General features: G+C 41.0%; 1 protein-coding gene across 1 annotated transcript; it reads left to right on the top strand.

Moving 5' to 3' along the window:
* The first annotated feature begins 4,024 nt into the window (after window positions 1–4,024).
* LOC143340620 (uncharacterized) lies at window positions 4,025–13,039 on the top strand. Its single transcript, XM_076762799.1, has 12 exons — window positions 4,025–4,309; window positions 4,378–4,568; window positions 4,641–4,721; window positions 4,792–4,975; window positions 5,542–5,867; window positions 9,944–10,212; window positions 11,458–11,555; window positions 11,935–12,125; window positions 12,198–12,287; window positions 12,371–12,427; window positions 12,576–12,818; window positions 12,881–13,039. The coding sequence occupies exons 1-12, from the start codon at window positions 4,249–4,251 to the stop codon at window positions 13,037–13,039; spliced, it is 1,950 nt and encodes a 649-aa protein (XP_076618914.1). The 5' UTR covers window positions 4,025–4,248.
* Window positions 13,040–14,118: the final 1,079 nt, after the last annotated feature.

The raw sequence follows: 14,118 nt of genomic DNA, 5'->3' as shown, positions 1-14,118 counted from the left end.
AGAAAAAAATCATTCCATCGACAAATCTGTGTGGGTTTCTTTTTCCGTACTAAATACAAGGTGGAAAGAAATTTATTGTGGCTAATATAGATGAATTCTGCACCTTTGGATCATTACAAATAATTGATCTTGACCGTGAGATATAGGGTGAACTTTTTTTTAATCGTTCAGAGACTAGAACCATCTCGATTAATTCTGGGTACTAGTTGAGCTCACGTGCCAGCCGATAAACAAGTGAACGATAACACTACTAACTATACTCGAAATATAAAAATTACGCAAATAGAATTAACCTGAACAATAATAAAACATTCTCATCCAAAGGTGAAAAATTCGTCACGATAAAACGTTTTTCCCCCATCCAGTATACGAAAATGATCGTCAACGGCGTTCATGGATCCAACAATTAGACGCTGGACATATTTGTATGAAGTTACGTAATACATGTACATACATTTATTGTTTGTTGAATTATGTATTTGAGTTACAACGCGTTGGAGGAGAATCCTGTTACGAAGTTGCAGGAACAGTGTGCTTACTAGCAACTAAATAGACCGTTCAACTTCTGAAAGTATTCCGAATTTGGGTAAATACATAAACGATTTAAATGTTTCTCAATAAAAATGGCATATTTTTACATATATATATTTTTCGATAATTTTGTTGGTTCGTTCGGCTAGACCATTGAGCTCATATCCATACTAATGGTATGCAAGCTACGCATACCTATGGCCTGCATTGCGTTTCTGTACCGCGAAGAATCGAATTTTCAAAACTGGAAGACGTCTTTCTCCACGATAATCAAAGACTCTGTACGCCATTGATACCCTTCTTGCCATTTTTAAATACTTTTATCGTCACACGTTAGATTTCAATTATTTTTTCTTAAGTTTTCCAGAACTTCCCAAAAAATTCAACATCTATGTATTAAAGGAATAAGGTGAGAAAAAAATCCCTCTTCCTACTCCATTATGCGATCAACTCTCGCCTCTATTAAATACCATCAGCATACAAATTTAAGTAACTTAATTTTAGTAATTTAATTATGATACCCAGCCCCAGATTATTTAAAACTGATTTCCTGATTTGCAATTTGTACTCGAACTGTTTTCTATAAATCGCGAATAAATTTTAAGAAACACGATGCCTACGATGGTTATAAATTTTATTTCGAGCCTGGGGGAGTAGAGCAGAGTTAATTAGTAAGAGTTTTCCTCGAAAAGATCTGGTTTTTTCCCCGACGTCGACGCGAAGTTCGCGAAAAACACGCGAACCGTTCAATGCCAAAATAAATCATCGATTATTCACCGATCGACATTCTTTGTCGTCAAAGGCCACGACCATGGGACCCGGGGGACCTCTTCATCCGCTTCATGTTAAAAATGCCACTCGTCGTTATTGACGTTACCGTCCATGGAAATTAAACGCGATGCACGCCATCCGCGTCAACGGGCATCAGTTTGACTGATACGAGAGAAATCGCTGGAAAAACGACGAAATCGATCGAGAAAGGGCCGTGGCCGAGTGATCGACGAGACAATAGAGATCAAAGGATGCACCGATGCTATGAATTTACGGCTATACACTGATCCTATCGATTCCCAACGATTTCCAACGAATCCTAAGGACGAACGCAAATAAAAGCTTGACCTTCACCCAAAGTCAGGGCCGTGCATTTTCCATGTACACGTAATTAGCAAATGAATCGGATAAATTTTAATTGACGTCCAGTAAAAAGCTGACCGACTGCTGGTAAACGTTCTCTTGTTCGAACTAGGTATTTATTTTAGAAAAAACTTACGTTTCTCCTGGATCCTGTGCGACCGAAATACCAAAAAAGTACTGAAATAAAGGAACAATATTTATAAGAATGGATTCAGATTTGGGGTGGTTGTGGATTAGAAAAACTTACATTTGTTTAGTGAAAATCACTGGTTTTATATTATTTTGAGAATTAAAATTGATGCAATCGAATATCTTTCGTCAGCTTTGCTGTGCTTCATTTCACCGCACGATCGATAGTACGTAAAATACGATTACGTACTTAGCAATGGAAAAAATGCTAACGCTTCGTCTGGGTTTTGTTTATGCGCCTTGGCCTCGATTCCAGAAGTTCTTAGACTCGAAGACAATGGCAGGAGGGAAAAAATATCATTAATTTCAAAACGGAACGCTATCTTTTGCTCGCTTCGAACGTTCCGACGTCCAACGTTTTCCAATTACGCAATGTTTTCGCCGATCCTCGCCGACGATCATGTTTTCGTCCGATCGTTCCAAACGAGCAACGCTGTTGATATTCTCACGGTAACGATTGATTTTAGGTCAGTCTTTCCCGAACCGATTTTGCAAGCAACCACCATATTTTGCCTTTACGTCAATACTGTTTCGCAAATCGGAAAAGTAGAATGCACGTTTTACCATTTACGCGCATCCTTAGTTTTCGGAATTTTAACATCCGTCTGTTGACAGAAGAAAAGCAAAGACATAAAAAGCTATGACGTACGACGTCCGTAAAATAGATTACTCCTTACCCAGAAAAACTATCTATGATCTAGACAACTTAATCGATGATTTAATTGACAATGAAAACAACGAGAATACTCTCGATTATTTTGACAGTTCTCTATTTATTTTGGTGTCTTGAATTTGGTAAAATTTCCTTCTTACAAAATTCTATATTTGATATTTAGAATAATGAAAAATAATTTATTATAGTAAATGGTATTAGAATCCGGATTCTATTATTTTTCACCGAACGAGCAATAATGTTACGTGCAAGCGGATTACGCGGTCAATGACTTTAATTATTGTATGCAAATTTCAACGACGTTCGAACAACATATCCAGAAGGTGTTCGGTCGTTGCTCAGTCAGGTCAATGAAATAAGTAGACATTTTAAAGAGTAGATATCAATTATGTTACAGGTTCAAAGTACGGTTCAAGAAACAAAAGATAGTTGCGCAAGAAATGCGTATGTTGCAAATCAAACGCTTTACCCAATTCCATACCGGATGTTTAGTACAACAGCGACAATTAGATGCATTAGTAAGTGACGTTAACAGAGTGATATAAAATGTAGAAATATTCAATAATTCCAACTGTACATCTATCATTATACAAGTGTTCTTCCATTGTAAACAATGTTCCAATTCTACGTTTCTTTCGAAGACTTAAAAACCAAAGATAAAATATTCAAATTTGACGTCAGCGAGACGCGTCGCCATTTTGACTGCCGCGTGAACTCTTCGACGCTTTCAGAGTGAAATGCATTACTTTTCATGTATATTCGATGTATATTTTACATCGTCAGCGTGTTCTGAACCAGCACAGGTGAATAACTATTTATTTTACATTTCTGTCGATCATTAAACGACAGAAAGATAAATTTAATTTATTTGAAGAAGCTTTCGAGGTCTGGGACTGTGACACTCGAAACTATCCACGACTCTAAAATTTCCAAATATTTATTTACTACTCCTTTCTTTAAAATTAATAAAATTATAAACACACGTATCTCCACATTTCTAGATCATTTCTCTACATCAAAAGTGCATTGCATTGTGTTCCCGCAAGGGTAATTTTCGAACCCCGTAAGGAATAATGAAGTGACCTGCAATTCGAGAATAAATATACGTTTCGAATACGTGACTTGGTTTTAACAAAAAGCGACGCGCTAACGAATCGTCAGAAATGATGCAACGAGAATTATTCAATTTCCTGCGTTAAATGACGTACGAAACGCTTGCGTCTATCTTGTCTGCGCGACGGTTCCTCCGATCGCGTAGGGCCGGATCGGTAACAGTGGCACGGTTTAACCTTGGCTAAGGTTACCTAAGGTCGTACACCCTTGGACGGAAGAGGGTCAACGAAGTTGGACCTCGCGGACAGGCAAGTTCCACGACGAAGCGCGCACGCAGCCCCGACGCTAATTAAAATATAATAGCTGTCGGATTCAATACACCATTTTTAAACGGGGGAAAAAAGTTTGTCAGTCTGCTTTGATTTTCCGCACGGTTTGGTTGGAGAACGGAGGCCTGTGGGAGACTGATCCCGAGGACCCTTGGACGTTGGAAAGGCTCCTGTCTTCGTTGCTGATTTTTCTCTTCTGTTTATCGATGACGAAAAACGCTCAATAGAACCGACGCTTAGGATTTCTCTATCCTTCTTCTCGCGGGGCCATTTCACTGGACGAGAATTCGCGTTTGACGAAAGCTATCATCCAGAGACATCCGAGCCCTGTTTCCAATCATGGCGACGTTGATACGACGCATCTACGAAGCCTACTGTTATGTGAACGACGAACTCTCAGGTACCGATCCGCTGAAATATTCGATCAACGACCGAATTCTAGCGGACGTTTCTCTCTGTTTTCCAAAGATCGTCGAACCCAGGACTTCTTCCTCATCAGTTCGCCATGGGCCTGCCTTGGCATAATAGGCATCTACTTGTACTTCGTCCAGGAACTAGGACCCACCCTCATGGAAAAGAGGAAACCCTTCGAACTGAAGAGGATCATGCAGATATACAACCTCGTTCAGATCATGTGTTGTTCGTACGTGCTATGCAAGGTAACGTTTGATTCTTTACGATGAATTTGAACACGATTCTCGACGAGAACTAGTCGAACTGGAACGTTCCAGGCGTTGATCCTAATCTGGATAACCAACTACAACATAGTCTGCGAGCCAGTCGACTACTCCTACACGCCAGAAGCGTTGCAGGTAAATACACAGGGATTTATTTCGTCGTTGCCTCGAAAAGTACACTAACCGCGTCTCGCGTAACACACAGATATGCAGGACGGTGTGGTTATACTTCATAATTAAGATCTTCGACCTCCTGGACACGGTGTTCTTCGTTCTGCGGAAGAAACAGAACCAGGTCTCGTTCCTCCACGTCTATCACCACTCGGGGATGGTTTTCGGCACCTGGGCGACCACCAAATTTATGGCTGGAGGACACCACATATTCTTAGGTGAATTTCAACACGCTCGGGGGTTAATTGTTAGCCTCGAAAATCAGATAAGCGTTTTCGTCGTGGAATCTAGGCGAAATTGAGATCTATGGCTTTTGGATGAACAACAAATCTTAGTAACTGTAGATACTCATCGATAATTTCATAGAAAATTATTGTCAGGGTCAATGACTGCTCTTCTTGGCTCAAAATCAAAGCCATAAGTAAATACTATTTACTACACACACTCGTATTCAAATATAGAAAACAGTGAACCAAGAATTTTAAAAACCAAACATATTTCACAACTTCCATTCTATTCTATTAAACAAATGTTTCTGAATACAGACGTCTTCTAAAATGTGAATTTTCAGGGCATAAACCTCTCATTTGCAATACTATTAACTGCAATATCGTTATTCTAAATACTATACTGTGAAATATTATTTCAACACGTGACTACACACATGAGAAAACAAAAATATTTACATTCTGTTTAATATTCTTCCCCCATAGCTCTGTTCTCTATATACTCTGTACTTTCCAAAGTGTCTCTCAACTTTCTGGTAACGAGTTCGATGTCACAGGTACGCTGAACTGTTTCGTCCACGTGATAATGTACAGCTACTACCTGGCCACGTCCATGGGGATAGGGAAGCCCTGGTGGAAGAAGCACATCACCCAGCTGCAGTTGGCTCAGTTCTTCATGTTACTGTTCCACTACGTGATGCTGGCCGTGGTGGACGACTGTGGATTCCCAAAATGGACGTCCGCCGTGCTGATCCCCCAGAATCTCTTCATGATGGTCCTCTTCGGCGATTTCTATTACAAGACTTACATCAGGAAACCGATGTCGAAGGTCTCACAGAACGGTTTCGCGTCGGAAGGGACGAACGGGAACCTAAAAAGCCAGTAAAACGCCCCGCGGAACGACAAGTGTTCTATTACCGTCATCCCCTCGCAGGTTTCGCGATCGTTCAAAGCACTTGGTGCCAATTTCTTTCCAAGAGACAGAAACCAGTATCGACGCTACACAACTCATAGACAACGAACGCCAACGGGGGCCCACGCGACGCAAATCGAAGGACCTGAGCTTCGTTCGGACTGGGAACGGAAAATTGTACAGTCCGGATGAAAATCACCGGACTTCGGTTCTATTTTGCTTCCAAATTATATCAGACGGCGGTTCCTTTCATTTTTGAGGTCGATCGCACAGTTTTTGCGAAAATACTGTTAAACGCACTCGTGGTGGTTAGAATATAGACTGCACGATAGAAAGCTCGTGGATCCTTTCCTCCGGGTCTCATCCTTGTATTTAAGTTCGTTCATCATGTTTCGCCACTTACGCACGATTCTTATTCTCTGCGTTACGAGAGACATAACAAAAAAATAAAACGGACGTAAGCTCGTTCCGAAACGAGGACCTCTTCGTTGATTATTGTACGTCTGTTTGTTTGAAAAATAAATGATACCTTACCAACGATCTAATATTACATGTAACCGTCGCATTTGTCAAATTCAGGCCTGGAATACGCTAACGAATCGTTTCCAGGCATTTTTTTAACGAGTTCTAAAGTATATTGGGATCAGCCTTTCGAGATGGCCTACTTCTCCGTCGATTTAACGGACCACAAAGCGGAAAAAAAACACTCGGAGGACCGCTTTTAACGGCATGTGCCGTTATGTTTCCTCGCGTCTAAGAACGATGTTGGAATTTCGGTTTCACTTCTAGGCCCCGAAATCGCGTCCCGTTCATCTCCCTAGGATCGTGTACCAGCCATGATCGAAACGTGTTCTTTATAAGCACACAACGTCGGAAGAAAATGGGGCCAAACTTCAGATACCTGTCCTACTCAAGCAAATCATGTACACGAAAAAGGTTTGCTGTTTCTATTTTAAATTACACCTTGACTCAGATTTAAAATTGTTGAGAATATGGACGACACAAGTTATATACCTTGCAGTAATAAAAATAATCATCCTTTTAATTATAACACAGTTTCCACGTGGAACGATCCATTTGGAGGAAAGTCGAGACCAGAAAAGATTTTTTGATCGCGATTTTTGGAAATAAATAATTTCTTAATTTGATTTTCTCTTGGAATTATCGTTATGGCGATTAATTCGTCGACGAAGGCATAATGAGCGCGCACGAGAATAGATGTGACACGCGAGCGTTGCTGCAACGGTTAAAGGCTTCGCTCGAAACGGGTTGCATAAGTAACAATAATGTTGATAAAAGCGTCGTTTCTCCGCTTAATGTCACAGCTTCCGGTTGCTCCCGGATCTACGCGATCGTTGCCGTTTTTGATTGACCGCCGAGGCCAGGAATTCCCCGATTCTGCGACACTCGATCCCACGCGACTCGCTCGAATTAAACATTAGACACGCATTATGCGTAACAGTTACATTAGAAAGCGTCGCGGCGACGTAACGAATTCCATTAGGCGAGTTTCTTAACGATCTGTACGAATTATGATTGTGATCCTCCCAACGGATGCAAGGTTTTAAAAAACAAGACGAGTATAGGCTGGTACGTCAAGTATTTTCGATTTAATTTAATAGAAAATGCTAAAGAATAGTATCTCTGATTTCTGTAGCTGTTAACAGGCTTAAGCAAGGAATTGGAAACTCATAAAAATATTGAGAAGCTTTTCGAAATAATAAATTTGAAATGTTTTCTGCAGAAGGATATTTTAAAATTTGCAACTTTGTCTCCAAGGTAGAATAAGTTTGTAACTACACAGGGCAGATGATTTTTTACTCTGTTGACCTCTGAATAAAAAACGCAATTTAACAGGAGAATTACGAGACATGTTGCGTAAAAAGTGATAAATTACAGCCGAGGAATAAATGATTGCTCGATCAGTTGACAATCAGGGATAAAAAATAACAAGTATCCCAAACGTTTCTATGAAAAAAGTCATTTAGGAATCGCTAACTTGGATCGAGAATAACAATTTTAAGTCTGAGGTAGTAAATTTCAATCGTTGATAACCGAGTATTCGAAACTGAAAACATTTTAGTCGCGGGAATAATTGTTATCCTATAATATAGAGCGTGATTATAATGTCGGAAGATCTCGGTCAAGGAACAGAAACTCGTCGCGAAAACCATATACATTTTGGCCTACTACTTGCTGAACTTCTCCACGCCTTCGCGCTGACTTCCATCGTAACAAGTCCGTTAGAAGGAGCCTCTAAAAAGCCAGTATGTTTGAAAAGCGACTGAGAACAGTACTTGTTATTAGTCGTTAACAATCGCCCCGAAGGAGCGTTCCGGTTCGCGATTTACGATACCCTGTAATTACTCGCGAAATACAATTGATTTACGGCCAAGTGATTTAGAAAAACCTGGACACAGTTAAATTGTAAATATAGTAGACCAGTCGGTCGCCCCACTTTTGGCTTTACTGCTCTAACTGTGTTTTGGAACGAGATACGCGCGAGAAGAAATGCACTGCGCCACCTGCGACGAAAAAAAAACCATTCGATTTCGTGGATGTGGTCGTGCAACTTTAATTTTCGAGTGAAACCGAGGATCTCGTCAGTTTATGAATCGATGGATGATTTTAATTTCAAGCGTACGGTAAGATGGACGTTGAGTTAGCATCGGCAATTATTTGACTACAATCAAGATATCAAATATTTAGCCATACGAATAGCCGTGAAATCACGAGATCTCTTCGACGAGTGTCATTGTTTCACGTCTCTAAAGAGTTTAACGGGGCAAACAAGTTCACGCTTGAATCCTCTTTGTCGTCTCTTTATTCCGGTCAAATAAGCCGTCCACGGATTTCGCAAATATTCGACTGCATCGTTGGCAAATACTTCACACGTTCCGACTATTTTTCATTCGGTCTATATTCATTTTAGCGAATTTATCGCGTCCATATTAGAATTGCAAAGAAATATCCCTCTTCGCGTCACACCGCGTTTCACGCTTACATCAATTGCACGCAATCCGAAACTAAAAATAACACTTAGACTTAACGTTCGAAGAACGATTTTAAATTACATTGGAATAATTGAAGACGGAAGATAGGTGAAGTCTAAAAAACACTGACTTATAGAACCATAATTTGATTACGAAATGTATAAAAAATTCATGGAGACCTGTCACATTGATAAAAAAATGATGAAAGGAGCTACGTGTTATCCAAATTTATTCAATTCCTTCAAACCTTGGTTTATTCAAATATAAAAAGAAGTATTTTCATTTCTTGAAAGAACAATATTAGTATGTAAACTTCGATAAATCACTCGAATTTCCGTTTCATAATCTTGATCGAATAATCGTGAAGTCACTATCGCAAAGTCGAATTCTCGGAGCCGCGTATTTCTTCAGTGAGTCAGCGTGACCGTAGATTCGCTTCGTTTTAGGTTAAATTTTATTTAACGATGCATCGTGTCTCTCGAGGTCTCCCATAGGAAACCACAGCTACAAAAAGTGACGATATTTCAATTAACCAACATTACGGTTTCAGCAAGCTGCCTTATCGTCGATAGAATTGCAGTTTCTACTGACCTTAATGAAGCCAGCTGCTTGTAAAACGACGCTCTGCAAACGTTCTCAAGGGTGATTTGCATATGAAATAAGTCACCGGGCCCGGTGTAGCTTCTGCGATCACGGATCGTTCGGTTCGGTAATTCTTGATTTCCGTTTCGTTCGATTTGTCGCGATCGGGCGCGCGCGAACAAACGAGACCATCGCGCGTTACAAAACGTTTCAACATCTCCTCTAGTTGTAACGTTGCATCACGCGTAACGTCCGTTCAATGAAATCAGGAACGCGAACCGTAATCGCCCGGTCAGTCTTCGTTCGCGCTTCGAGCCTCGAGCTGCGATCGTCTCGTCGCGATTTCGATTTGTTTCTCTATTTTTTTAATTAAAATGCACCACGATACGTGATAACGTAGCTTTATCGCGTCCCTCGAAGCCATAGTAAAAATATCATCAGCGTTTCACGGCTTCATCTTCCGCGACCTAATCCTGCATCCTCATCCCTTCCTCTTTCTTCAGTCCCCAGTCGAGCGGCGGAAGTCACAATTTGACAACGAGCGAGATTCGAGTGGTGGGGCCAGCGGACGAAGACCGAGTCTCTGCTCCTATTAGTGGCTACCTTCGTCGCTGGATCATCAGTTTATGGTTCGCGGTCTCTCTTTCATCATCATCCTCTGCGCCCGGAACTGAACAGGGAAGCGACTTCGATGCGGTAGCGTCCCGAAAACACAAACAATTCCTGCTGGTGGAAATAAGGTAACCTCTACATTCTGTTCCAAGGCTTTCTTCGTCGACTTTGATTAGTATGCCGCGCGGGACAATCGAGGAAACACGTTCGAGCGTTAGACCAAGCATCGCCAGTGACGGAAACGCGACACTTCGTACAGTAACGTCTGTAATGTCGCCGATTACCAAGCTTTTCCTCGAAAACGTGAACGAAGCTGATTCGTAAACGGTGGTTTGAAAAGTTGATCGATTTTAGTTTATACACGAATTTACGAGTGAAACGTGCGCTGAAATCTGCTTACGAATTGATCTATCATTTGTTGTCAATTCCGGAAGGGTGCTCCAAGGGGATAGAAAAGGAATTTGTAAATATTTCATCGACTACCACTGGGGAAAATTTTAATAGAGTATTTTAGAGGCCAAAATAAGATGAAGATCAAGAATACCAATTTGTTGATGGAGGATTCGTTAAAAAGTTATTAACCATTAAATTCAAAAATTTCAAATCGTTCTGGAAAAATTATTCTCGATTGGGGGGTTAATTACAATCATTTTTGGTCATTAGACATACCCCCGAAATCCTAACCAGTTTCGAGAAAAAAATTCGAGAAGCTGTAAAATTTTTCGACAAAATTAAAAAATTTAGAATCGTTTTAAAAAAATTATTTTTAGATGCAGGTGTCAATTATAATCATTTTTGGTCAATAGACATACCCCCGAAATCCTAACCAGCTTCGAGAAAAAAAATCATTACGAGCGGAACTTTAAACGTTAATAGCTGTTTAACAGAGCCTTCATCAACAAATTGGTATTCTTGATTTTCGTCTTATTTTGGCCTCTAGAATCCCCTATTAAAATTTTTTCCAGGGATGGGTGAACACCCTGTATATCAACAAAGTGTAATATTCGAGTCGAATATCGGTATAAGTAGAAACAGTGAGAAATGAACAGATCAGCCAAATCGTATTTGCTTAAAAATGGGGTGAAATGTAGAAGAATAATGAAAGATGCAAATTTTTGTAACAAATTAAATTTGTAAAGACTAAGAAATTGAAAAAAATACTAATTAAGAAAAATCGAGGAATATTGATGGTGCAAGAAATAAAGGAAGCGTGAAAAACATTCGTTCCTCTTCGCGCACGACACATGGTAGACGAGCATACTTTTCAGCTTTCTAAAATTACTTCACGTTGGAAGGAGACCGTTCTCAAAATCGACGGGTGTCTAATATTTCAGTATCTTTTCTCGCAAGGAAACAATTTGTCTTCGTTTCAGAGTTCGTTCTGAAAGAGTGCGTGTCAAATCCGTCGACATGGCGAGCCTGATTCGCCTGGTTGTCAGCAACTACAGGGAAATGTTGGAGATCAATAAAGGTAATCGTCTGAACGTCGCGCGAAATCGACTGACAGAAATCGATCGTGCGAATCGAATTTCTTCTTTGCGGGTCGCCTTCTTCGACACGCTCGCGTTAATAGAATACTTCGCCAGTAACACGATCTCAGAATGCGTGTCCTTTTCACGAATTTTCTATGGCCAAGAGATTTCTTTGAAATACTAAACCACGTACACCACCAACAGTTATGGTATATTTACTCATACCAAAGAAATTCAAACGATATTCGTTCTCTTATAGAAAATCATCGTAAATATTCAACGATTCAGTCGAGTATAGTTTTTACAATTTTTATAAGAAGTTATGTATCATTTTGACTACTTCGATGGGTCGTTGTAATGAAAGGAATTATTTTTTAGAAATTATGGTGGACACTTGGCCGATGATGGCGTCCCCTGGACCAGTATTGTTCATCGTTGGGTCCTACCTGGCCTTTGTACTGAAAATTGGGCCGAAAATGATGGAAAAGAGGCCACCCTTCCAGTTGAACGCCCTGCTGATCGCTTACAACGCTTTCCAAGTGGCCTTCAGCATCTGGTTGACTCTCAGGGTAATCTGAGATATAAAAAGACCTTTAATTCTTATTCCATTTGTTTAAAAATCATGATTTCTTCCATTCTAGGCAGCGGAGCCAGGCTTGGCGCGGATAATGCTATCGACCCAATGCAACAATCTTAACCGAACGCCCACGGACATACGTCTACACACAGCTGTATGTTACCAACTAAATAACTAAAGCAGAGACCAAAGAGAGATAATTAAATTAGATATTTATAATTCTTTTAATTTTAACAGATATCGTCGACAGCCTGGTGGTACTTCATCGCAAAAATTACAGAGCTTCTGGACACGGTGAGTCTTATTTACCGATTTAATTGAGAGTCTGTGCACCGGTGGACTTCAATATCCTCTAAGTCAGAGCAGACGGTGTATCTCGACACGATCGTTTCTTAGAAACGTGGAAGAGAACAATCAATCGAAACGAATTCTTTTGCCCAAGGTGTTCTTTGTTCTCCGAAAGAAGCAAAATCAGGTCACCTTCCTGCACGTGTACCACCACGCGCTGACCGCTGTCTTCTCCTGGTGCTACCTGAAATACCTGCCTGGCGAGCAGGGCGCCATGATCGGTTTCTTGAACTCCTTCGTCCATATCGTCATGTACTCGTACTACTTAATAGCAGCCCTGGGCCCAAACTACAGGAAATACTTGTGGTGGAAGAAATACATGACCTGGATCCAGCTGGTAAACGCTCGGATTAAATACTGTCTGGCCACAAGTTAATTTTCGTTATTATTCATCGACAGATCCAATTCGTCATGATGCTGGGATACCTGACGATGACTCTCGCGATGGACTGCAAAGTCCCCAAAGCACTCACCTACTTCTTCATAGCGAACGTGGTGATCTTCATCTACCTGTTCAGCGACTTCTACAGGAAAGCGTACAAGAAGAAGAACATCTAATGCATCGTCGTACGGGCGTCGTAATCGCGTTCTAACGCCAATGACTTAACGGTGAAAGAGAAAACAGGTGGTGGAGGACAGAAATGGAAATCGTAACGGGGGCACAGTGCGTCGACGGGGACCTGGGAACGTTGCACCGGTGTCCAGTGATCGAATTTATGTTTTGGAAACGTACGTGACGATTCGAAGATTGCTCTTCCGGCGGAGAAATTCGCTCCTTAGAATCTCTAACAGTCTTATCTCTATCGACGAACCTCCGCATTCTTAAAGAAGAAAGAATCGTGCTTTGATAAAGCGTTTAAGAAATAATTCAGTCAGAATAACGAGCAGTGCATATACGATTAACTTCCTCGGCTCTCGACGAATTTATAATTTACAAAATTACACACTGCATTTATGAATTTTTCTATGTTCAGGGACGAAGTTTACATAACTTGGTGACGTACAAAGTTACTGGAAATGATTGAAACGTGAATTTTTAATCGAACAGCGAAGAGGTCAATGAACCCTGCACGTCGAGGCTGATCCAGATTTTCGAGGGTATCGAGTTCCACGGTGATTTCAGGTTGACGTCGCAGATTCGAATTCTGGCCCCATACGGGGAAATCGGTTTCACTGTTTCACGAGACGATGTCGCGAGAAGTAACGGGTTCGAGGAGCGATCTAGGCCAATAGGTCCACGGTCGAAGGCGTCGTCGAGGAGCGGCTGACAACGGAGCCTTGACCAAGCCCAAATGGCCCGGGGCACTCGCTTTTGGCTCACGAAGAAAGCAAAGAGGCGGCCATTTCGTCGCGGAAGTTGCAATCAGCTAGCCAGAGGAACGAGAAACGAGAAACGAGAAACGAGAAACGGTAACTGCTTTTTACACGTCGGACGTGCAAGCTCTAAACTATAACACACTCGAGCAAGTTTGCAAAACCTAAATTCTGATTTACGAGAAGAGCAGTCGAACCGGAGAACCGTTAACTACAATAATATTGCAAAGTCCCGTACGGAGGCTGTAAAGATTGTCTCCGAGCGACGTTTACGACGTGAAAGTAATCCTTTTAAAGTGTGGTGTCCAATTTCGATCTGTGGA

The sequence above is a fragment of the Colletes latitarsis genome, chromosome 3 (genome assembly GCF_051014445.1).
Source record: "Colletes latitarsis isolate SP2378_abdomen chromosome 3, iyColLati1, whole genome shotgun sequence".
NCBI classification, from domain to species: Eukaryota; Metazoa; Arthropoda; class Insecta; order Hymenoptera; family Colletidae; genus Colletes; species Colletes latitarsis.
Note: the sequence above shows the minus strand (reverse complement) of the source record. Positions and strands in the feature narration are given on the sequence as shown.

Coding starts and splice junctions, on each gene's coding strand:
- LOC143340620 (XM_076762799.1), top strand. CDS start 4,249: ATGGCGACGTTGATACGACGCATCTACGAAGCCTACTGTTATGTGAAC. Junction 12,126..12,197: donor GCATCTGGTTGACTCTCAGG/GTAATCTGAGAT, acceptor CTTCCATTCTAG/GCAGCGGAGCCAGGCTTGGC. Junction 12,288..12,370: donor ACATACGTCTACACACAGCT/GTATGTTACCAA, acceptor TAATTTTAACAG/ATATCGTCGACAGCCTGGTG.